The 25,102-nt window shown below is 35.8% G+C and overlaps 2 protein-coding genes across 2 annotated transcripts in view; one reads left to right on the forward strand and one right to left on the reverse strand.

Annotated features, from left to right (window-relative positions):
- The window catches only part of LOC113489961 (guanine nucleotide-binding protein subunit alpha-14-like), a 56,537-nt gene extending 38,049 nt beyond the window's left edge, over nucleotides 1-18,488 (forward strand). Inside the window, 6 exon segments of the mRNA XM_026866045.1 lie at nucleotides 10,103-10,266; nucleotides 13,397-13,524; nucleotides 15,449-15,597; nucleotides 16,960-17,091; nucleotides 17,093-17,108; nucleotides 18,082-18,488. Coding sequence (XP_026721846.1) covers nucleotides 10,103-10,266; nucleotides 13,397-13,524; nucleotides 15,449-15,597; nucleotides 16,960-17,091; nucleotides 17,093-17,108; nucleotides 18,082-18,266 — 774 coding nt within the window. The 3' untranslated portion in view covers nucleotides 18,267-18,488.
- Nucleotides 18,489-21,742: 3,254 nt separating this feature from the next.
- The window catches only part of VPS13A (vacuolar protein sorting 13 homolog A), a 110,162-nt gene continuing 106,802 nt past the window's right edge, over nucleotides 21,743-25,102 (reverse strand). Inside the window, exon 73 of the mRNA XM_026866046.1 lies at nucleotides 21,743-24,682. Coding sequence (XP_026721847.1) covers nucleotides 24,632-24,682 — 51 coding nt within the window. The 3' untranslated portion in view covers nucleotides 21,743-24,631. The remainder of the gene's footprint in view (nucleotides 24,683-25,102) is intronic.

The following is a 25,102-nucleotide window of genomic DNA, read 5'->3' on the forward strand; positions in this document are numbered from 1 at the left end:
TCTTTCTTTCTTTCTTTCTTTCTTTCTTTCTTTCTTTCTTTCTTTCTTTCTTTCTTTCTTTCTTTCTTTCTTTCTTTCTTTCTCCTTCTTTTGGATTAAAAAACTATGGCCTTTTATCTGTTGTTAATTTGATTTTGTCCTTTGGACACTCTGATAGTCCACAACAGTCTTGAAGTATGTGTTGAGAAGCAGAAGTAATATGTCATTTGTGGCCTTGTCATGTTAAACAAAATGTAGACTGTAATGGGCTCTTGTGCCTTTCATACATCTCGTGCTCTCATACATCTTTCTGTGATTTTTTTCTTTTGTTTTGGAAAACTGTATTTCTAATTTTTACTTAGTCAGTCTCTTCAACTCCCAGATCATTTGCAAAGTTTCTTAGTTGTCTTTGTACTCAAATTTCCAGGAAAATTACTAGTAATTACATGGAGAAGTAGCAGCGGCAAGTGGTACATTGGACCTTTCTGTTGCAGCTGGCACCTGGAATCTAGGACACAGGGTGTCGGATTGACAGACACCTTCAGAAGGTAATGACCAGTGACTAACATCCTTTGTTCACTCCTGTGAGTGGTGGCTGTGAATCTCAAAGCCTTCATGCTATACAGATTGTGTTTATTGATCTTGAAAGTTGTATCTCTGTTTATGAGATAAATATTGCTGAGGAATGGGGAAAAAAAAATAAGGAAACTAGCAATATCCTCCCACACGCACAGTTCTTATTTTAAAGAAACAGAAACTTGGCCCATTGTGTAAGCCTTGAGAAAAATTACACATGCTATTAACTTTGAACTTGGCAGCATCACTAGCATGTTGAAAGTGAAGCTTCTGCTTAATCTTACAAACAAGATTTCAGTGATCATTTACATTAACAGGAAGCATTGCATTGTCTGCAGTCTTTCTCTGTCTCCAGCAACACTGAAGGTTTTAACACTGCATACATTTTTTATGAAGATGAAAAGAAAAACTTAACATGTGTAAAACCTACTTGGATTAATAGACCACTAGAAAATTTTGTTAGATGAGATGAATTTTAGTTCCTTGGTAGAGGGGCTTTCTGTCTTTCTAGACACCTCTTCCTTCAAAACAAAGGGAAAAAAAAAAGTGTAATATTTTTGTTCCATGTCAATATATGCTATCTACTAAATGCTTTATTAAAAGGTAAACAGGAAAACTTTCCACCCCCTCTTTTTTTTTTTTTTTTAGAATACACCTTCATCTCATTTTTGCATGCAGTCCCCTAAAACCATTTCTGATGGCAACTGATGGTAATTGGTAGCCAGGAAAGAAAGCAGGCCATTAAATATTAAAACCACTTCAAGTAGTGATCACTAAATCAAGCTGTGACCCAAATAGTTTTGCATGGTCCAAACAATGATCTCTGTCTACTATAGCATGGAAAAATAAACCAAGAAATAAAGGATGTCACCTGATTATATCTGGGGATGTTATACTGACAGTTTTTATTTCTCTATTCCCCCTATGAACTTGAAGTGTTGGAAAATTAGGTTTGGAAGCCACAGATTACATGTATGTGTGCTTGTGTATTTATATTTTTACCTTTGTATTTATATGTATACATGCTCACTTTTAGTCCACATGTATTTAATGCTGCAGAAATAACTCTTCTGTGTTTGAAGTCGGCCAACATTTACAGATACATGTATGCAATGTCACACGTAATTTAACAAAAGGCAAATGTATGAAGATTAACGACAAACTGTTTCACTTTGTGAAGAAGAAAACAAATATCTTGTGATTCTCTTATCCTTTTTTTTTCAGGGGTAATCCATTAAATTTTATATAGGACCTGACTGTGAGGTCTTGTTTTCAATCAGGTCTTTGTTAAAAATTTTGTATTGATAATTTTGATCTGGGTGGTGGTTTGGCCTGCTGTTTTTACAGTGTGCTGCTTAGTCTTGCTTTGCTTACTGCTAGCTGATGTACTGGCTGGTACTCCTGCTGTTACCACAGATGATTAAAAACTTAGAAAAAAATTTTGGTATAGCCTATGAGTGGCAGACAGAATAGGCTCAGTAAGAAAGATACAATCAAAGCTTATGGTAAGTAGTTGGTAAATAACCATGATGGTATCAGTTCATTATCTGAATTTGCAAAAATGTAATCTTCAACTTAATCTGTTGTTCCTATTTAGTTTTCCAGACTGTGGCCAGGTACCTTTTCATAGCCATAGAACAGTGCACTATTAAATCTAAATAATGAGAGACTGCAAAATAAGGAATATTTATTTAGCTTTAGTATATAACTAAATGCTAACTAACTCTAAATGCTTGAGTCATTTAATTACCCTGCTCTTTTTACCTTCCTTAATTTTCCTCTTCACTTAGAAATTGAAACCAACCCTCATATACTTAACTTTGTCTCTTCTTCTGATGGTAATTAGGAGATACTGGCAGTAGCACCAGTGTGTACATGTTACGTACAGGCTCAGCCAGTGGTTAGCTTCCTCTTCTTTAGTTTTAAGGGTGGTTTATTTATATTCAATTCCTCCTCTATCCAAAATATGTCAACAAAGCAATCATAGGTAATTATGTAGCTAATTTTAGAAGTCTCTTAGTGTATACTTTGCTTCAGTAATAGAGCTTGAGCTATGAAAAATGCCATAGCTCAACCAGGGAAGGTATATGCAGTGCCTGCAATTCAGCCTTGCTGGTACTGAGAAGAGATTGACTTTAAGTGTTTGAGTCTGCATTTGGGCTTGCATTTGATTCCAAGGCAAAGAATTTTCAACATCAACAACAAGCCAAAAGAACTGAAATTCACATAACTTCTCAGCGAAACTTAAAATGTTATTTGATAATCAGTATCTTCCACTAAAATTACACATGGCCTGGGAATAGCAGCTTCCTAAATTCTTAGGGGTGGTTGTGGGGTCTTTTCCCTCCTGTTTTATCCTTTACCTCGTTTTCCCCTTTAGAAACAAACACGCCCTATTAATTGTGTCAAATTAGCCTTAAGGACTGTTTTGGAAAATGAGATTCCATGAATGCAAACATGGTTTTAATAAAACATAATGACTTCCAAAATAGACTACATTGTGCTCCCCAGAAGTTCAATTTATGGGTATTACAATAATATGAAGAAGAGGCAAGTATTTAATTGCATATTTCTACATATTTTGTCGTAAGATATAATCTGTATTTCAGTGGCACTGTAAAAGTAGAAATGGTTAGAGATAAAAAAACGTGTTCAGTGATATTTGCAAACTTATTCACGTAGTATGAAAACTTAAACTCCTGGTGTAGCTAAGTATCTCCTGAGAAATATTATCTTTCTGAAGAAGAAAACAGCCCTAAGCTGGCTGTTCTTGTAACCTCTTAATACTGAATAACCACTTTGAGCCCCTTCCTGTGATCCTCTATTTGCTGTGAAGAATCTGCTGTTATTGTCCAAGTACGACTTCTACTGGAGCATTTTGTAGTTTGTTTTGCCCACCAAATGAGGAAGGACCTGGGATATGGAAATGAAATGCAAAGTCCATACAATATAAAAAGCTTAGAAAAATAGGAGCTTCTTTAGTTCTCTCACTTCTAAAATGAGTAATTCCTGTTTTTACCACTGGGCGTTTGGGAAACACTTTTGGTAGTTATTCCTCCAGAACACACTGCTTTTCTCAGAAAGCTTTTTAAAGCAGTAATAACCTAGGTTATGGGTGAAGAAATAAATATGTGTATAAATTCAGGCCTTATAAATACTAAGAGTTTCGTAAGGTAACACATAGAGACCTTTTTTTTTGGTTCTATTTAACATTTAGTTTCCTAAGAATTAAGACAGAGCTGCAAGGTATCAAATCAAACATATTTTTTTTTCCAAGTATGGAGATTCAAACTCTCCAAAAAGAAACTGAATTATTCTTATATGCATTGTAAGTAACAGCTGAAGATAAAGTTTATTCATATATCTAAAAAAATGACAGTTGTCATTTGTTGTGTTATCCATTTCTTATCTGGCAAAGATGTCTCCTTACTACAAGTTGTATTTAATATTATACTCATTCAGCTGGCACTTGTGCATGTTTCTTGGCACTTTCACAAAAGATGAGAAAACTGCTTTTACCCAGTGATACTACTGTGTGAAATGAAAAAGGCAGGTTCAGGACCCCTCCTTATTATTTTGTTTCTTTTTAGTGTATAATTTTGATGAAAAGAGATTAACAATTGAACCTTGAAGTGCTGCTTGTTATGCACCATCAGTCACCCTTTAATTGCAGAACTTTATTTCTATCGAAGAATAATGTAATAGATTTTTACAAGATTAGTTGATTTTTAGTATTCTAAGAAGCTTAGACACAATATTTGCATGTATTTGGCAAACAATTTTGCCACTGTCTTTGTTATACATGATTGTCGTGACCTGGGCTGGAAGTATTGAGAATTGCAGCAGTTCTGTGATCCCCTTGGGTTAAATTAGGGTGAAACAACAGAAGACGACTAGTTAAAATTTTTTGCTTGCAGTAGAAAACAATTTAAACTTGGAAAAGGATAATAAGCAATGTGGTATCTTATAAATCTATAAGAAAGAAAAGAAAGGAAAGAAAATAAAAAGAAAGGAGAGAAAGAGAGTCAAAGAAATCCAGATCGCCACCCCTGGATCCAGCCTTGTCTCAGGTCCCATAATCTTGGGTGGTGTGTGCACCTCACAGCAAAATTTCTGTTGCCTTTTAAATTCATTTTATCTAACTGATTAGCATACTAGAAGAGGAGGGGCAGGTATTCCACAAACTCATTTCCGTGAGAGACAAGGAAAAAGGTGGAGCACGGGTTCTGCAAGTACATTGAGGGGGAAATGGGGTGCACTACCCCTTGTCCAATGGAGTCAGTGGTGGTAGTCACCCTGCCCACTTCTTAACAGTTCTTGTCACCAATGGCAAAGGCACAGAGTCATTAGTGAGACATGCATGGTGTCTGTCTTGCACAATAGAGCCACAAAGTTTCAGGCTTACACAATGGAGCCAATGATTATCGGTCTTTGTGCTTGATGGGAAGCATTTGGTTTTGCTCAGTCCATGTCTTCCCTTTTGAGGCTTATCTGAGGAGTTTGTCAGTGCAACTGCAAGGGAGTGGGGGGTGCATCCTTCGATACACTCCTGCTTCCCTGCATGACTAATCCAAAGGCCACAGCTTGTCCTTGGAGGCTTTCTGTGTCGATGAATTTTTGAGGCATTATTTCCTTCAGTTCCTTACAATGATCAGTTTTCTTTCCAGGATCATAAAGTTTGGAGTTTGATTTTGGTGTTTTGGTGGGGATTTCTGTGGGGTTTTCTTTTTGGTTTGTGGTTGTTTTTTTTGGTTTGGTTTGGGGTTTTTTTTCAGTGTGGTGGGGTTTTTGTAATGGAACAAGTCTATTCTCCTATGTCTGTTGTATTAAAAATTACTTACCTTTATTTTATCATCTGTATTCCTTTCTCTACCTGTACTATGACATCAAGAAGCAGAGGTCTACTTAAAAAAATCAGCCTGAAGTAAGGTAACTTCAGAATAGGGATTTTTTAATATAAAAATATTACAGCACTTCTAATGTAACTTTTGTTGTTCTTGCTTGCCCTGTGTTTAGAGAGAGCATAATGTGCTATACATATTTTAACTGAGTGCATTCTGGAACTCATTTGTTGCTTGTATTTCATTAAAAATATTATGCCAAAACCTGACGTTGTTAACCTGTGCTTGTGCTATTTTGCATTTCCCCTCTTTGTTGCTTGGTTTGGTCTGCAATGATTGTAGATATCTTTTGTTTTGGTTTCTTTTCTTGTTAGTGAGCCCTTTCTGTTCTTACTGCAAAGCATATTGCTTATGTATTACACTGCTGCATATTTCCACAACATCTCTTGGGCTAACTTATTAGTGGTAAGTGAGAATTCTATAAAATTCCACTCTTGCTCTGAGGGAAATGAAAACTAAATTTCTGACGTTCTTCCAAGTTGCAGGGGAAGGTTTTAAAATATGAGCCTGTCCACCTGAAACACTGAGGTATACTGCTTGCCAAAATACCATTATAAAATTATGTGATATTTAAACTACTTTCATGGTATGCTGTTGGCAATGCCAAAAGATATTTATTAAAATGTAAACGTATATTATTATTATTAAGTGCTGACAAGTTTTAATAAAAATTTTCTGGCATTCCTAGTGGTGGGATTCTATAGCAAAATTAAAAAAGCCCTGTGAGCCTTGTGAGGCATCTTACATCATTCAATTACCCTTTATAATGTTTAACCAGAAGAAAAAAAAAGACATTTAAGCATTTTATCAGATGTCAAACTAGCTTAAAGATCTGTAGCTGGTTAGAAAATTTATTTAGCTTTCACAGTTTGTGACAGATTCAAAGGCCACTTATTTGCAATAATCAGCAAAAATCCTTCAGTAGGGTAGATAAAACAATTTAAAAAAAAAAAAAAAGTCCTGATTAGCAGAATTCGTTCTTATTATTCGTTCTTATTATGTACTGGAAGAGTTTGGGGGCTTACTTAATTTTGTCATGGATTGCAAATTTTCAGTTCAGTGACAATTAATATTTGTGTTGACTATGAATACAAAAGAGAGTATCTGCAACTAAGGTATAGCTATTATCAATGTTTGACAATCAGTATTGGTTAAAACTAGGTGTAAAACAATACATTTCCAATGATAGTCTTATTTTACATTGATAAATTTTATCATTTTAACTCAATCTTGAAGAAAAATAATTTCCTTCAGTCATTACAGTAGTCAGGGGCTGAAATAGGTGGCATTTCTCTTGTTATTATTTGTAATTAATGTTTGCAATTAGTAATAAATTGTCACACACACATTCACATGCACGGAGGTGCACACACTCAAACAAAACCCTGCGACACCTGACTTTTAGTTAAAATGCTGATATTTCCCAATATAAAAAATACAGAACTCTCCTGCTGCCCAGTTTGAAGGATGTTCTGCTGCTTCTAAGGACATCTTAGAGTGTGTTTTCAAGTTTAATCCCCTTTTCCATCAGATCCTGGCTGGATTATTGTACACTGTCTCCTAAGATTAGTCATTACTCATTTATCCTGAAGACTGCATTTTAAGGAAACTTAAAATTTTCTGTATCTTGTTTTCATGTCATATTATCCATCCATAGTTCATACCAAATAAATTTTTTATTAGTGGCAAGCTTGTTTACTTAGGATGAGGAAGACATACCCATTAAAAGATACTAAAATCACCTGGTGATTTAAGTAATTTTTCACTTCATTGTAGGATTTTTTTTCTTTGAATTGCAAGCATGAGACTAGCTGTCAGTGTTGAACTCTATTTGTTATATACTATGAAATGAAAGATTAATCTGAATTATAGTCCCAAAAAGGATTTTTCCTGATGTCACAAGGTACTTGGCCACATAAGGGAACTGAGGTTTGCAGATGTAGACACACACCATTTCTTTTCACAAGGACCTGATACCAAAACTGGTTTTGCAGCTGCTATTACATGAAGCCCTTGTAAAACATATGCAAGGCTTTAGCATGGAATGAAACTTAAGTCAACTCCAGTCAAAATGCTGTGATGGATATTTGCATGTCAGTGCCTTTTCTTTTCTCTAGAAAAGGGTATTTGTTCTGTGACTTTAGTGAATTGAAGGAAGAGTGCCTCATTATTCAAATTATTTGGCATATCTCTCAGCAGATAAGATTGAAAATATGGAGAAAATTTACTGGCAGCACACAGGTTGTCTAAACTCTTGTCTCATATACAGTGCCTAAATAAAGTATAAATCACAGGTAAAGCTCTTCCTATGTAGTTCTACATCAGCATGAACATTTGATGTAAGAGAAGAGAAAAATTTATTCGACAATATTACCTGTCTTGCTAATGTAATTATGCTGTGTAAAATTGAGGTAAAAAACCAATATGGATTACATTATATCTGTAAAGAATCTACAAGAAATACCAGGAATGTTTAAATCATAATGTATTTTAATCTAATTTACATTCATTAAAGCTCTTAACTACTATTTAAAAAAGAAAAAAAAAAGTTTTAACAAAAAATCAAAAGACTTGGCATTTGGTTTTGTGTAACAGAATACCTGTAAAATCAGATCATTCCAATTATGGAGAATTTGCCCAGGCATTATGTCTGCATTGTAAGTATTTTTAATATTATAACTCAGAAGAGTAGTATGTTCACAATATTTTGGAGATTTACAATATTTAAAATTATTTGAACCAAGCAAGGAGAAACTGCTTTTGAGGCATTCAGCTCTATGTTTCATAGTTTTGCAGTTGCCCATGATAACTTAAAGACTCCATAACGGCCAAAGTCCTGTTCTCTGTCTGATCTTTATCTTGTTTTGAATTACTAGATTAACAGTTTTATCAGTATTCAGATTTTCTAGTTCAGACCCGAAAATTCACTGCTTTGGATCCAAATCTGTATGCAGCATTACTATTTGTGACTTAAGAGGTCAGGAAGAAAGCTTATTTAATTTTCAAAGAGGATGTAAGTTAAAATCTAGATGATATCTAGTAATGTACTGGAAAAAGTGTTGGCAAACTGAATTTTGTAACCAATTTGTTATATTCCAAGCTCTATATAAGTTAATATATTTCAATATTAAATGCATTTTAGAAAAATACTTTTCCAGACCACTAAAGGTATTAGCAAAAATCAGTATATATCTAGTGGGACGGTTACAGAAGATAACACTTCCAATAGTATAATGGGTTGGATTGGAAGGGATTTCTACAGAGTGTCTAGTCCAAACCCCCTGCCCTAGGCAGGGACATCTTTCGCTAGATCAGGTTGCTCAAAGCCCCATCCAGTCTGACCTTGAACACTTTGAGGGATGCCACATCCACAACCTCGCTGGGCAACCTGTTCCAGTGTCTCACCACCCTCACAGGAAAGAATTTCTCCCTTATGTCCAAGTTAAATTTACCCAGTTTCAGTTTAAAATCCATTCCCCTTGTCCTTTTGTTACAGGCCCAAGTAAAAAGTCTTTATCTCTCTCACAAGCCCCCTTTAATTATTGAAAGGCCACAATAAGATCTCCCTGGAGCCTTCTCTTCTCCAGGCTGGACAACCCTCATATTTTTTCAAGAAGTGGTGCACCAGCCCTCTGATCATTTCTGTGGCCCTCCTCTGGACCTGCTCCAACAGGTTCATGTCTTTCTTGTACTGGGGACCCCAGAGTTGGATGCAGTACTCCAGGTGGGGTCTCACCAGAGCAGAGTAGAGGGGAAGAATCACCTCCTTCAATCTGCAACACTTACACAGCCCAGGATGCCATTGGCTTTCTGGACTGCAAGTAATTTTTCATCCACAAATATCTCCAAGTCCTCCACAATGCTGCTCTCAGTCCATTCATCCCCCAGTCTGTATTGATGTTGGGGAATTGCCCTGACCTGCACTTGGCCTTGTTGAACTTCATGAGGGTTGCAGGAGCCCACCTCTCAAGCCTGTCGAGACCCCACTGGATGACATCCCTTCCCTCTAGTGAATAAGCAGCACCATTAGCTGCAGAATGATAGATACTTTTGCATGCCTTAAAAGCAAAACTTAGATTTATCTTTGCCATACCTCTTACACTTAACAGCAGAATGCAAAGAAAAAGTCTTTCCATAGAGTAGTACCTTGGCTGTGTCTCACTGAGATCAGCATTAAACAAAGATCGCTTGTAGGAATTTGATGTCTGTTTGATGACTCTTTATTTTAGATCAATGTCTGGTTTGTCCTGAAACAAACAAAAACAGCAAACAAACCAAAAATATCTGTACTAAAGAAAGTATCTAGAGTTTTGGAAACATTACCACTGTTATAAATTGGTATTAAAATTTAGTGAGTTTGAAACCAGTAAGTTTAAAGCTCCTTCTGACCTTTGCCAAGGTCCTTTTTAAAAAGAAAAATTACACCTGGATGACAGTAAGCAAGACTGACAACTGAAACATTCACTAGCAGTCATTTGACTTGAAACATTAAATGCAATAAACAGTTAAAGCTGCTTATTTTCTCCTAGGTTCTTTTCTGATGGGTTCATTTCTTACTGATGGGAAGAGTATAATAGAGGGGAGACCGTGTACTGCATGCCAAAAGCAATTGTTTCTCACAATAGTGTAATCATTCAACTGGTTAGGAGACTGCTCAGATGATCAGAGAAGTGGAAGTGGATGAAGTGACAGTGCTGGAAAGAAAACAAGTTGAAGTAGTCAAAAAGCTTGGGGAAGACCCAGGAATTAAAGAATGCTACGATAGACGGAGGGAGTACCAACCCTCAGACTGCTAAACTGTAAGTACATTGCATAATTACGGTGACAAGCCAGACTTAATGAAGTTAATCATAGAATCATTTAGGTTGGAAAAGACACTTAAGGTCATCAAGTCTAACCTAACACTGCCAAGTCCACCACTAAACCATGTCTCTAAGCGCCACATATATACAACTTTTCAACACATCCAGGGATGGTGACTCAGACACTTCCCTGGGCAGCCTGTTCCAATGCTTGACAACCTTTTGGTAAAGAAATTTTTCCTAATATCCAGTCTAAACTTCCAATGGCACAGCTTGAGGCCATTTCCTCTCATCCTATCACTCTGGAGAGAAAGACTGACACCCATCTTGCTACAGCCTCCTTTCAGGTACTTTATAGAATGGGATAAGGTCTCCCCTGAGCCTCCTTTTCTCCAGAGTAAACAACATGTCATGTCCTGCTCATTTGAGGGAGACAAGTGACTCAGATTCAGAAATCCCCAATGGAGCGGACAACGGTGAGACACATCTTAAAGTCCAAACATTTATTAACTACCGACAATGTACTAATTGGACACAAGATAATTGGCTAAGTATATAACGAGTTGTGACAAGTAATACAGTATGGCTGGCATTTCTTAATGGTAGTGAAGGAAAAAGGGGAGAAAGGAAAGGGGGGGATAGAGAGAATAGAGGAACAGAGATCACTGGTCTGGGTTTCTGTGTCGATCCAGCCAGTGAGGGTTCCAGGAGGCAGCCATCTTCTTTGCTTCACTGCACTCCCTGGGCACACCAACTTTCCTCCCCTTCAGTTTATACACACTCTCCTTGGGTCTGGTCCCTAAGTCGACTCACAGACCTACGTATCCCATGTACGGGGAGGGGTACGGTGTTTCATGGGATGATGTAATTAGCATGATCATGTTAGTCCTCATTAGCATATTGAGGGGCGTTAACTTTAATATGCATTTCGTGGATAATGAAGCAAAGGTCACTCACCAGACAGATGGCCCTTGAAATTTGCCCAGGTGCCCCAGAGCAGAGCCGTCCTGTCTCCACAGGGCTCCCTCCTCCAACTGCATCCTGTGTTTTTCAGGCAGCCTTATCAGCTTCGACATCCAGACCATCTACCCCGTGACTATAGTTTCGTGTTGCAAGTGTTTGAGGCATTCCTTAGCTCAGAGGGCCTCAACTTTTATCTCTTTCTCAGGCTGTTTTTCTCAGTCCATGTTTCTTGAAGGCCTCGTTTTTCTCTAGAGAAGGATATTTGTTCTGGGTCTCTCAAATCACTCCAGTTCCCTCAGCGGCTCCTCAGAAGGGTGTCTAGACCCTTCACCAGACTTTCCGACGCAATCCAGCACCTCAATGTCTTTCTTGTGGTGAGGGGCCCAAAAGTGAACACAGGAATCGAGGGGTGGCCTCACCAGTGCCGAGTACAGGGGTCAGATCCCTTCCCTGTCCCTGCTGGCCACGCTATTGCTGACACAAGCCAGGATGCCATTGGCCTTCTTGGCCCCCTGGGCACACTACTGGCTCATAAATGAAGAGATAGGTTCACTCTGATTTTGTTAGTTATACCTGTGTCTCTGTTGGCTTGTGGTAGACAATAAAATTTAAAGTGGAGTGATGACTAATTTTAGGCTTTCTGAACATCCTGGAACCATCATCCCTCCCAGTTCTGAGGTCAACACAGCTGGTACATAACTGAGTTTCTCTTGGGAGAAATCATGAAAAACAGCTGTACAAAATATATTGACAACGAGCAGGGAGGTCAGACAGTTCAGTTACGTGAAAAGTTTAGGATCTAAATAGGAAGATAAATCTGTTCCCGAATTTTTAAAGAATTTTATTGTGATTTTTTTTTTTTTTTTCATGAGAACAGAAAACACATTTCTGTTTCTGCCAAGGTTGAGAAGTAACAGGGTTAAATTTCAGCAAGGAACATTGAGATTAAGCATTTATGGTAAACTTTAACTCATAATGGTTACGCATAGGCAATCTGTTCCTGTGTGTTAAGCATTAACATTCATGACAGTTTTTTGACTTATTCTTAAATAATTCTACATTGCAGAAGAAAGATGCCACTTAATGTAGCCTCATTTTATAAGAAATCAGCCACAACTAAAAATCAGTTTTAAATTTTATTAAAACTTCCTTTTTCTGTTAATTACAGTTGAGATCTCAATAACAATTTGCTACATGCTGAAGCGGAGGAATTTTCTTGATCTTAAAAGAAATATTTTCTGAGTAATTGATAACATGGTGGGTATTTTTGATTTTGGAATCCAAATGTGAGGGATGCTTGGGCAGCAAGGGGAGAATACATGGACACCCTTCCTCTTCCACTAAAGGCAGGAATTGGTGCTTAAAAAAAGGAAGGTTTGTGCTACAGCTATGTTGTATGATTTGGAATACACCTTACTTTACGCTTTCTGTATGACATGTTAGGATTTTGGACGATCTAATATTGCCCTCTAGTGGTGAGAAGATAGATCGCGGAGAGGACTAACAGGCATCGGTTCTTACAGTCTTGCTCACAAACTGTCATCATAGAATTTAATTCCAGCCAGGAAAAGCACAAGAGCCTTGTGAAACTGAGGAGGGTAGAGTTAAGAACGACTGCATGGGCAGACGAGAAACTAAATGCATCATATTTTATATTAAGAATATATACGTTTGAAGCATTCATGTTTGCAGTGCTTTCCATTAATAACTTTCGTGAAGTTTGTGCACCAACCTTTCACATTTGTGTCCTTTTTTAGCATCACAGGTGAGTTGCAGGGGATAGAGTACTGTTGGTAAACATTATTGCTATGAGCAGTATTTATATTTGTGTCCAAATCCTAATTCTGGTGTTTATTTGGGGGTAATAGCAAAGGTTATGCAAACAAAATTTATCTTTCTGGGTGTGGGCTGATTATCTATAGAACAGCCAGTCATCATCTCTTGCGACTTGTAGCATTCTGTCTGAAATGTACATGTAGGTCTCAGTTGAATTAAAGGGTTTTATTGTTTTATGCCAGCAACAACTGTGCTAAGGCCATGTACAACCGAATTTCAATTTAGCTGCTTTTCTGGGAACACTTTTGTGATTACTGGTTAGTACTTTGGTTTTGAATCTGTGTGATTTACTTGTGATAGTGTATTAATCTTGTTTCTGTTGTATATTTAACTTTTCAGTTATCTTACTGACCTTGATCGTATTGATATGCCCTCATTTGTGCCAACTCAGCAAGATATTCTTTGAGTCCGAGTGCCAACTACAGGAATTATTAGGTATCCTTTCGATTTAGAAAATATTGTATTTAGTTAAGACTGCCTGTCAAATGATTCAGTATACAATTATGAAAGTAGTTGCTGTAACTTTACTTCTAGGGTCCTTTAAGTTTTTGCATTCAGTGAGTCTTGTATGTATTTCCAGCCCTTTTAGTCTTCAGAGTTATAGTAATCTGAGTGGAGTTTCAAAACATTCCTTTTTGAATTTACGTGAAAAAAGCTTTACAATTCAAGCACTCCAATTACCGTGTATTCTGAACTATTAGTTTAATTAAAAGCCTTGGATGGGGAGGATGCAGAGTCAAGGTATTTGTAGTAACATGTGTGCTCATACATGATTGTAGTTTAATTCCATTTAGATCTAACAGTTTCTGCCTCCTGACTATAAATGTTTGGAAGAGAGGGCCCTAATAGATAGGCTAAAGCCTTCAAGTGAGTTTACAACTTTAAGTTAGATAAAGTTAGTGAAGGGAGTTGAAGACGCTGAGGGAAGGAGGAGAGGTAAAAATCATGGAAGGTCATGACAGTAGATAGTTCTATTCTTCCTGCCATATAATAATAATAAAAAAAATTATGTTCAGTGGAATTGAGAGAAACAAACATACTTATAAAGTTGAAAGAAAGTTTGAGAAGCCCCTTAAAATTATTTTATCTGCTACTAGACAAGCTATTGCAACAGGTGGGGTTACTGATTTTCTAGGGGAAAGCATTATTTTTTAATTTCAAAATTGCAGCACTCCCACTAGCAGGATTATAGATGTTCTTCCACCAAACCACCCATTTCACCACAAACAAACACCTACCTGCAGTTACAACACAGAACCAGAACCCACTCTGATAACACGGTCAAACCAGCCTAACCGTGATTCTGTTGTTGTTTTTCCCAGAAAATAGAATGTTCTAGGGAACACTTTGACCTGGGTAAAATGTGAGGGGTATGCTTAACTGTCTGCAAATCCATATGAATTTGATGTGGAACTAAGATACTTGTGAACATTTTGTTTGTTTTGAGTAGCGAGATATGACTACACTGGGATTTTCTGGGGGGCGGCCAAGAGAGATTCTGAACAGTGTGGAGAAACAGAATTTAATGTGTTCACATTTGCCTTTGCTAAAACTTCTACAAACACAGAAAAAAAAAAAAAATCAGCATTGTATTCTGTATCATGCCTCATGGTTTATACACTTGTACTGGGCCTGGTAATGATAAAGTTAATTTTCTTCATAAGCAGCTGATATGGTCCTGTGTTCTAGATTTGTAATCAAAACAGTACTGATGACATAGAAGTGTTTTAGCTTCTGCTGAACAGCGTTTGGACAGCACCAAGGCCTTCTCCGTCTCTCTGCCCCACAGTGAATAGGTTGGGGGGTGCACAAGTGGTTGGGAAGGGACACAGCCAAGCAGGTGACCTGAACTAACCAAAGACATGTTTCATGCCACACAACATCATGCTTAGTGGTAGAAGTGAAGAGAGAGGGCTTTAGGGAGGTTGGCCATCTTCTCAGGAACTGGTTGGGCATCAGTTTACCCATGGGAAGTGGTAAGCGATTGCTTTTGTATTACTTGTTTTCTTTATATCTTCTTCCACTTATCCTTCACTTATTCAACATTTTAGGGTTTTTTTTTTGTTTTTTTGTTGGTTTTTTTTTTATCTCAACACCCAAGTTTTCTTGCTTTTACTCTTTCTTTCCTCTCCCCCTGCCCACCCACAGTGGGAGGCAGGTAGTGAGCAAGTGGCTGTGTTATGCTTAGCTTAATGAACAACAGTACTAAAGAACAGTGAAAGTTGTATCACTACAGCAAGTGAACCAAGTTTAACTATTGAACAGAACATACATTGTTAAGATACACTTTTCACAGTTCAAGCTTATCTCAGGTAGGCAATCTATTATATGGCCTTTAGATATACTTAAAGTATATTATGAAAATGACTAATATGTTGCTTGTATAACCAGGATGTTACTTGTTTAACAGGATGGTGGATGTAGGTGCCCAAAGGTCAGAAACAAGGAAGTGGATCTGTTGTCTTGAAAATGTTACTTCCATCATTTTCTTAGTTGCACTGAGTGAATATGATCAAGTTTTGGCAGAATATGACAATGAGGTAAGGAACAGGGGTATATAAGGTGAAGAAAAAGATGCGTGCTTTTTAAGACAGCATTCTCATGTCTTCATAATAGCATTAGTAAATACTAGAATTACATTAAGAAGATGATCAAGCAGTCATGAAGTTGTATTAAATTAGCAGCCTTCCTGTAAAAGTGAACTCTACCTTAAAAGACGAAACATGATTTTAAACTGTTTTAAATCACTTAAGCCATGTTTGAGAACTTGAGTAGCAAGGTCTTTAAGCAAGTAAAAATACTTCTTCTAGTACTTCAGTCATCTTTAGTTAGGTTGTTTGTTTGTTTGTTTTTAAGTCTCTGATGTTTCAGAATTAAACCTGTGCAGTGATTAAGGAAAATTAAACCAAAATAACTTAAAATTCACTTTCTTCCCAAGGTTAGAAAACATGAGTTCTCCCATCTGTTCTAGAGTGCATCATTAGCAGTAGCCATATGTTGTAGAGAAAGATGCAAAAAAGAAAATAGTAGGCAATTAGGGAAAAGCGTATTAGTAAAACTGCATTACTTTTGGTAGTGCTTGCTTTACGTCCTGCAGTATAAGGATTCCTTCAAATGTCCTTCAAAAACACTCAATACCATCTGACCTCTGAAGTCCCAAAGCCCTTACAGATTGCTTTCTCAAGATCTGTCTGAACTGTGAAAATCATATCCTACTTGCTGAAATGTCACAACATCCACTGTAGATGAGGTAGAGTTTTCAAAATTTCCTGTCATCTTCTGATGCATGAACAACCTCCAGTAACTGTAATTTTCTTCTTCCTTTCATTATCCTGAATGTTTTTTATGCACACTTTGGACATCAGGAAATATATAACAAACTGACTGCCATCACAAGCTTATCCCCAGGGACTCCAAACAGCAATGTCTGAATTTGGTGTTCCTTACATCTCTCAAATGGACAGACTTTATTACTAGTATAGATGAGTACATACGCTCTTGTCCTTTCATTATGTTACAGTATGTTAATACCAGATATCTGACCTGACATGACCTGCTTCAGCTCTCACTGTGAGGTCAGAAGAGGCTTTCCCAGTGCAGCAGTCCGTGGCTGCTCATTAACTCATACAAGAATTCTTATAATTTATATTACTAAGGTTTACCTTGATTTCACATGCCATCATAGCATTCATAGTGGTGATACAAGATCCAGTGACTAAAAGGATATAGAATATGAAGAGTATGATCAACCAATGCATTGCAATTTTACTTAATAAAAGTAATATATTTTTTTTTTTTTTTTTAGTTTTTAGTTTTTGAAAAAACTTTTATGATCTCTGGGTGATGTGATTTATATATGCTACTGTCTAGAGAGTGTAACTTCATATTAATTTTTGTTGTAGAATCAAATGGAAGATAGCAAAACTTTATTTAAAACTATCATTACATATCCCTGGTTTCTGAATTCTTCAGTAATTTTGTTTTTAAATAAAAAAGATCTTCTAGAAGAAAAAATCATGTATTCCCTTAGTTACTTTTCCAGAATACACAGGTAAGCATTTATCCCACACTATCTTCACAAAGTTAAAACTAATATATAAACCAGTTAGTTTTTCCTCATTAAATTGAATACAGAAAGTGGAATTATGCTATATATTTGATATCTGTGCTTTTCTGCTCTATTTTTTAAAATACAAACTTAAGTTACTCTGTTTTACTGGAACACTATTTTTTTACTGGACCACTGTGGACAGAGTCTTAAGAGACTTCTTGCAGCCTTTCTGTTACCATTGAAGTGGCACAATCACTGTTTATTTATGAGAAGAAGCACCTTTTTCTTCTCTGATCTCAAAAGTCAAGATATGGGGGGGGGAAACTTAGGAAATATTAATCCAACTTTTTATATGGTAATAACCCATAGTACAGTCTTGCACTCTTTTTATAACTTATCTATATAAAAGTCCACAGTTAACTTTCCTTAACAAATGTTACTTTATAAAGTCATCAAAAGAATGGTGAAAATAATCACAGATGTATTCTATTACTCAATACAGTACTATGTTCTGCAAGACATGTATCACATTGAATCCTAGAATTAATGAAGAGAGTTAGAATGATTTCATAACTAGAGAGAAAACACCCATCTCTCTCTTGGCCAAAAAGACTACTGTTTACTGTGTGTTTTAAAAAATTTAATTTCTCTCATTTTCTTTGACATACTATAATAATGTAGAAAACTATTATTATATGCTAGGTAATTTCAGCTGTGTAGGTTTTTATAAAAAATTACTTTGTCCTGTAAGGTTTACTGTTGAAAAAAGCATACTCCACACATTTTAGAAAGCAGCATTGTAACAGCTTTTGTTCCAGTAACATATGAATGAGAAAATGCCAACAAGGGAGTATGCCTTCAGGACAATTTGACATTTAATTAAGAAATTAGACTGTTAAGATACTGTCCATATGTTTCTTCCTTGACCCATAGCTTTTAACTGTTCAAAACCACTGATTCTGCTTTTGACTAGGACCTAAACAAGATGTCAAAGCTGCCAGAGACTTCATTTTGAAGCTGTATCAGGATCAGAATCCAGACAAGGAGAAAGTAATCTATTCTCACTTCACTTGTGCCACAGACACAGAGAATATTCATTTCATCTTCGCCACTGTCAAGCACAGTGCAATTAAGTGGAGGGAGTTTAACCTGGTTTAAAGAAAAAACATAAGCTACACAAAGTGTGGCTTATTCATAGCACAGCCTGTGTTAATTAAAAAGTGCCTTTTAAAATACCATGTACAGAAATGGGAGGAGGATTTCTATTTAGTGAAGTATGGATTAAGAGAACTTTAAAGAATTAGTTTCAAAGTTTACTTTTTAAGCTATACATTTAAAATACTGGTTTTGCCTGTGAGTTATTTTTTTTTATAGCTATGGGAATTAAGTATATTTAGAAGGATGTACATAACTACATTGCTGTCAGCTGGTATTTTCTTAAGATTTTTTCTTTTTTGAAATTTTTTATTTAGCATTTACAATCACAGATTATAAAATTTCAAACTTCTAAGTGAAATAAAGTGATGCCTTAAAAATGACAAGTTAATCTTATTTTAGGTGCTACACATTTTTATGTGAAATAAAAACATTTGTTCTGAGATATGTAGTTGAAAGACTAGGGTAAACTTACACTTTTTAGAAGCATCTCTCAGTAGCCCTGATGAAACAAACCTGTTCATGTTCTAGGAAACATTAGAAAAGGCTAATTATTGCATATCACTGCCTTTTTGTTCAAGTGCCTTACAGAAATAAAATACCTTTCACGGTTAAGGAATAACAGATTAAGATCTTGTAGTCAGTCCATGGAATTTACTCATTTCTGAAGGGGAAGTGCTTCTCAAACAGCAAGGCATTTAGCAAACGTTCTCAGCATTCACTGCCATGGGAGCTTAGGGATCATCCACAGCTGACTGTGATAAACTAGGCCTTAAATTCCTTCAAGTCATTAATATAACTTGCTTTCTGCACTTTGCATTTTCCTGTTGTTTACCTTCACAGGTAGTTTTGCATGGATTAAGGAGCAATAAAGCCTCTCTTGTTGACTTCCAGCCATTTTCCTGTCTCCTCAACTCCCTGTCCAACTACAAACCTCTCCACTGAAGATGCCAGTACCACTAGTATCTCAGTCAATCCTCTGTCACTGGGTCAAAAATTTTCAAACAAAATGATAAAGACATTAGGGCAATCTTGAAAATCTTTTTACCAATGCAAGAGGTAGTCATTGACAGTCGATCAGCTAACCCAGCAACACTCTTAAGGAAGGAGAGTAGAACAGTCTGTAATTAGCAGTAATTCAGCCCAAACGATGTGCTGAGACTCTCCTTTGTTTAAATACATGAAAATTCCATTTTTCCAAGACAATTATAGCAGTAGTTTTTACTAACAGCATAAAATAGCAAGTTATGTTCAGGACAAAAGAGTCAAGTTAAACTGATTTTTCAGCTTGCCCAGCACTTCTGTGTATTCACTCAGGTTGATGCTCTCTCAGTTCAGTCTTGCAAAAAGCACACCCTGACCTTTCACTGTCTGTAAAAAATGTTTACTGCTTCACATAAACAGCACAGATCCCTCTTGTCCAGCAGTACAGAAAAAGTAAAGGACACCCAGAGCTGGTTTTGGTTGTTAAGGAGAAAAGACCCTGTAACATTTGATTCATTTGTTCTTTTTTTAGTGTTTTGGAACAAGCAGTAGAAGGTTGTTCTTAGACGGTTTTAATGTTTTTCTGTGAGGGAAAGATGCTGACCTGTATATTGTGCCCATACTAGTGAACAACAGTAATCAGCACGGAGGGAACAGTGGGATGAGGTACAGGGTACAGTGACACTTCCTGAATGAGAAGCAGCCAAGGGGGAGTGACAGAAAGTATGAAATAAACCAGCACATTAAGCAAAAATTGTGACCAAGATCATGGTTGCATTTCTTAGGTCAAATAACTCAGGCTCCTAGGTGATGCATGTATGTACTTGCATATACTGGCCAGAAAATTAATAATTAATCCACTGCTAAGAATAATAATAGGCAAATCTTGACTGAGTAATAGATTTAAAGGCAGAGAAAAAAAGCTTTCTACTAATTTGTTCAGTTTTAGACAGAAAAGCGTAAGACATTCAAGAACCGTATAACCAAACTATGACAATTTGAATTTCAAGAGAAGACAATGTAAACCACAAATATTTTCACATGAAAATGTGAAATGCTTTGCAAAATTTTGATCTATATAATGAAACAAGTACTGTGATACACATGAAAAATAAACCCAAGTCAGAAACCCTTTGCACCATACCCGAGACAATTGCAAATACACAATGCATAATAGCAGTATTTTTCACCAATAGTTCCCACATTTAATAACCCTGTTCTTTTGTAATACATGATCTCAATTCCTTAAAAAAAAAAATAAAAAAAGGAAAAGCAACCCCAAGCCTTCCACAGTATTGAACTAATTTCCATACTAATCTGCACACATTAGTGAGACAGACAGGTCCTTCACCCAGTCTGGCATTTAAGCTTAGAACCTGAGACCCTTCCTTGGCAGAAGTTACAGATACATTGATCAAGATGGAAAAAAACCCCAACCTTCTCAGTAATTAATTGCTAGGAACTTTAGCCTCCTGTATCATTAGCTCCTGGTAGGTGAATTTCATTGGTACTGGTTGCTGCTTTAGTTTTTACTGCATTTTCAGTAAAGATTAGTCACTGCAGATGGAAAGGGAACAACTAGGAGGGTTTAATGTTGGAAAAAGGTACTGTGGAATTGATGATTGCTGAAGAAACACTGCACATTCTTGCCTTGTACATTACTTACGTGATTCCAAGCGATGCAGTCTTTAGGTAGTTCTTTTTTTCGGAATTCATATGTGAAAGGCTCAAGGGGAAAAAAAAAAAATCTTCTGAAAAGTTTTCTGGAGTATTCTCATTCTTGAAGCTAGTACAGTATCAGGAAGTATATACAAATCAAATATATACAAATCTCTTTAGATGTCATATGGATATAAAGCTATTCAAAAACAAGCCACAATCCTATTATAAGGTATATAATGTATTTCTTGAAACTGCTTTACATCAGCAGAATAATTAAGAAACTTAGGGTTTACAGTTCAAATTTAAGTATATGCTGTAAGTATTATTTAACTACCATTACATAGTAATATTAGTCTTGCATTGTCTAGTGTGTGTTGTTATTTGCAGACAGATGGCTAAAAATAACTCAGAACAGAAGATAGTGATTTGTTTGATATGTCAGTGTATTTTGTGAAGTGCTAAAGATAATAAATAGCTAATGGCATACATGCAGAATTTTTGAAGGGGAATAAAGAGAATTTCATGAGAATCTCATTATCTGGCAAGATAATCTATATTTTTTCAGTGTGGCAACAGAAAAAAATACTTTAAAGGGAGCTTATACATGTAAATCTAGTTATTAAAAACTTGACCTTATAATAAACTAAAGGTAAGGACTACAGCCTGTATTCTGCTTTCACTGAGATGGCTGCATCAGAGCTTGACCTTGTGTTCTCAGAGACAGGATTTGCCTTAATTTGTCAATTTCAACCTATGAAATTCTGAGTCATGGTATTACCTGTTAATTAAAGCAATATATAAAGAAAACAAGTAATAATCGCATTCCAGTCAAATAAAATTCAGTTTCACTTTATTCAAGGTAAAGAAGGGAGCTGGGGAAGAAGTGTGGGAACCAAAAGAGCCATGTCATGCAAAGCCATGCAGCTGGACAAAAAGAGGTGCAAACAGACTTACAAATGTTTTAGCAATGTGTCTGGCATCTTTGATTCTGTATTTGGTTTGTCACTGATTTTTTTAAGAGGTAATTCTAACCCTTAACAAACTACTGCTGAGAACCCAAATGACATTTCTCAACAGTATTAAGTAACAGTCATCAAGAAGAGAAACTGTTCTTCATTACTTCAGTAAAGGCCATGGTATACTTTTGAACACCACAGTGGGCAAACCTAAATGCCTACATTTTATTTATTATTGAGATCCCCTTGTCTAATTGCATATACATTTTTAATAAAAGTTAATATATCTATTCTGTCTTCCTGTTGAAAAAATATGCATATTGCAATAAGGAATGAGGCACGGCAGAGTGGACATCTCAACTTGCAGTAATCCAGAAAACTACACCATGTTGTAAGTCTGAATTCCTTTCTCCTTGCCCCAGGCTGATGTATAGTTAACACAGAAACAACTGGTGTCTGTCAAGAAATGACAAAATTCATTCACAACTGTAAGAAGAAAGTGTAAGGGAAAAACAAAGGAAAAAGATACAATTTACTGACTAGAAAGAGGGAACTATAGAAAATCATGTCATTACAAGTTGGGACAAAGAGAGGGAGGGGAAAGGTTCCATGTAGACTTTTGAACACTTACAGTGTTTTAGTTCTTGCATTAAGGCTTTTAGTTAGCACAGAAGGTCAAAATATTCCATACTCTATAAGAAAAGTGCAATTTGGGGGCAATTGTTATGTTTTCCAAAACATGAGCTTAAACACAGACATGCACATTTAAAATAAATCCTTCAACATTAATGGTTAAATTGCTCAAATATTACCGAAAAACCAGCTAAAATTTAAGAACTGGAGTTTGTTGGCAAAATAAATGTAAGAAAGTTAAGAAATTGAGATAATATTGATTGAAATACAGGTTCTGTGTATACTTAGGATAATTTGAAAAGCTACACAAATGGGAATGTACAAAGTACTTGCAAGAGTTACTAGAAGTGAAAGTTGCAGCAGATACTCAGTAATTACTGGGGATAGAGTGAGGAGAAGACAACACAGTAATCAAGAATCAAGACCATGGTGAAGCTATTAATTGAACTATCATGCCTAAGATGAAAAGTGATCGATGAAAAACAAATTACAGATATAGAATGGTACTCAGTGCATCTAATAACACTACTTATCTAAGGCAAAGTATTCTATTAGTTTGGCATGGTTATAACCTGAGTTAATACTCTTGGTACATGCTTTGTGTACAAACAAGTGGAGTGACACAGTCATTATTGGGAATTCTCTTATAATCTTTTGATTCAATTTACAATTTATGGGAAAAATTACAAGATTACATGTATTTTGTAACCGACTAAATGGTTACTCAACACGAAAGGCAAGACTTACAGTAAATTAAAGAACTGCAATTGTAGATTAGCATGCTAGTCATTTTAGATTTTACAGTAATGCAACAATCTGGGTATCTCAAGCACCACCAGCAAGATGTCAGACTTATATCATGTAGCTATAAATATTCCAAACAATTGCTTGGAAATAATATTTTGGCAGCAGGTACTTACAATAGGTACCAGATATTTTGAAGACTTTGAAATGTGAATTTATGAAAACCTTCATGTAACACTCTCATGTTTCTTGTACTTTTTCTATCAACTGCAGTCAACAGTTCAACAATACTGTGACTACTACATCTAAGAAGTAAACAGAATTGCACATATTCAAGCTCTCCCTTTTAAAGTTCGGCTATCTGGATATGAAACAAAAACGTTTCATTGAGTAAGAAAAGTTAATAAAAGCAACTATGAAATATTTACTATTTAATATAAATTTGACTTTATTAGTCACTTGCTTAGCACACAATACTGTGTAATCCAAGGCATTTATTTTTGGTATGCAACAGTGCACTTATAACCCCATAAACTCCTTCTTGAGTTGCAAGACTATTAATAACTTATATTTAAAATAATAGGCTTTAATGAATATTTTTAGTGCAGAGATAGATTAATTCTCCCCATTATACATTTTTGTAAACGGTTATGTTTTCTGTGAATATTGATAGAGGTGCTGCAACATTTCCTTGAGTAGAATATAAAAAAAGTTTGCAATAAAAGTGATATTGTATTGTAAATTCATCATGACCTGGTCCATTAATTTACAAAAAGAAAATAGCACTGTTAACTACGCAGCCACTCCTGTGATCATCTAAATTAGACTTCTCTGGTCAGTAGCTTCCTCCTTAGAATCTGAGTTGTAAGACTAGTGATTATTAAGTTAACATTTTCTTTGATAAAGAAATCTGGATGTTAACACAGCCCCAAGTCATATGAAAACTTAGACAGAAACTTCTTATTAAAACTTAGACAGAAACTTCTTATTGATTTTCAGAATCAAATTAAACCTGAAATATTTGCTCTGAATAGTATCATAAAAATTATTCCAGAGTTCAATTTCAATATCAAATGTAATGGTAAAACAAATTAACTTTACACTGTACTTATAAAAAATGAAATCTGGAATTCTTAAGTAAAAAACCCCAAATAAAACAAGCCAAAACTTGGCAGAATTTTTTGATCACTAGGTAATTTTTTTTTAACTTAACATCATCTATTTTTGTGATATAGCCATAGACTGTTTTGAGCATAACAAATAGTTTCATAAATCTTCCTTCCCTCCTGTTTTTGCTTTTTTTGCTGATATTCAAATACTTCTGATTGTTAGAGAGGAATTAAAAGGTAGCTGTTCAATGTTCTTCATATCTCGGTGCTTCTCCGTTCATTACAATTTTGGCTGATTCTCTCTCACTTCTTCCAGCTTAGAAAGGATCCACTGTGTGAAGGAAAAAAAAAAAAAAAAAAAAAAAAAAAAACCATACAAAGTAGCTGAAACTTAACATTAGGTTGGCCAGACACTTCACTACCGTTCTCTTCCTGAGTTTTAACATAATGCTCAAAATTCTACTGTAGATTATAAATCACTGATTTTCTCACATGAAAATTGAGGCATTTAAGTACCAATATCTGACATTGAATACCATAGCTAATAAAACTGGCTAGGTTGATATTTCAGTTTCCTGGTCTGTATTTCAATGAATAATATTTTTAAAACTAAATTACATCATTTCACCCACATCATTATTAAGCCCTCGCATTAGTCTACAACTCCAGACAAATCACAGATGACAATAGAGAAGCAAGAATTACAAAAGACAGAGGACAAGAATAAGTTGCAGCAATGTGATAATAGAGT

The sequence above is a fragment of the Athene cunicularia genome (assembly GCF_003259725.1).
Source record: "Athene cunicularia isolate RWA chromosome Z unlocalized genomic scaffold, athCun1 chrZ_part2, whole genome shotgun sequence".
Classification (NCBI taxonomy): domain Eukaryota; kingdom Metazoa; phylum Chordata; class Aves; order Strigiformes; family Strigidae; genus Athene; species Athene cunicularia.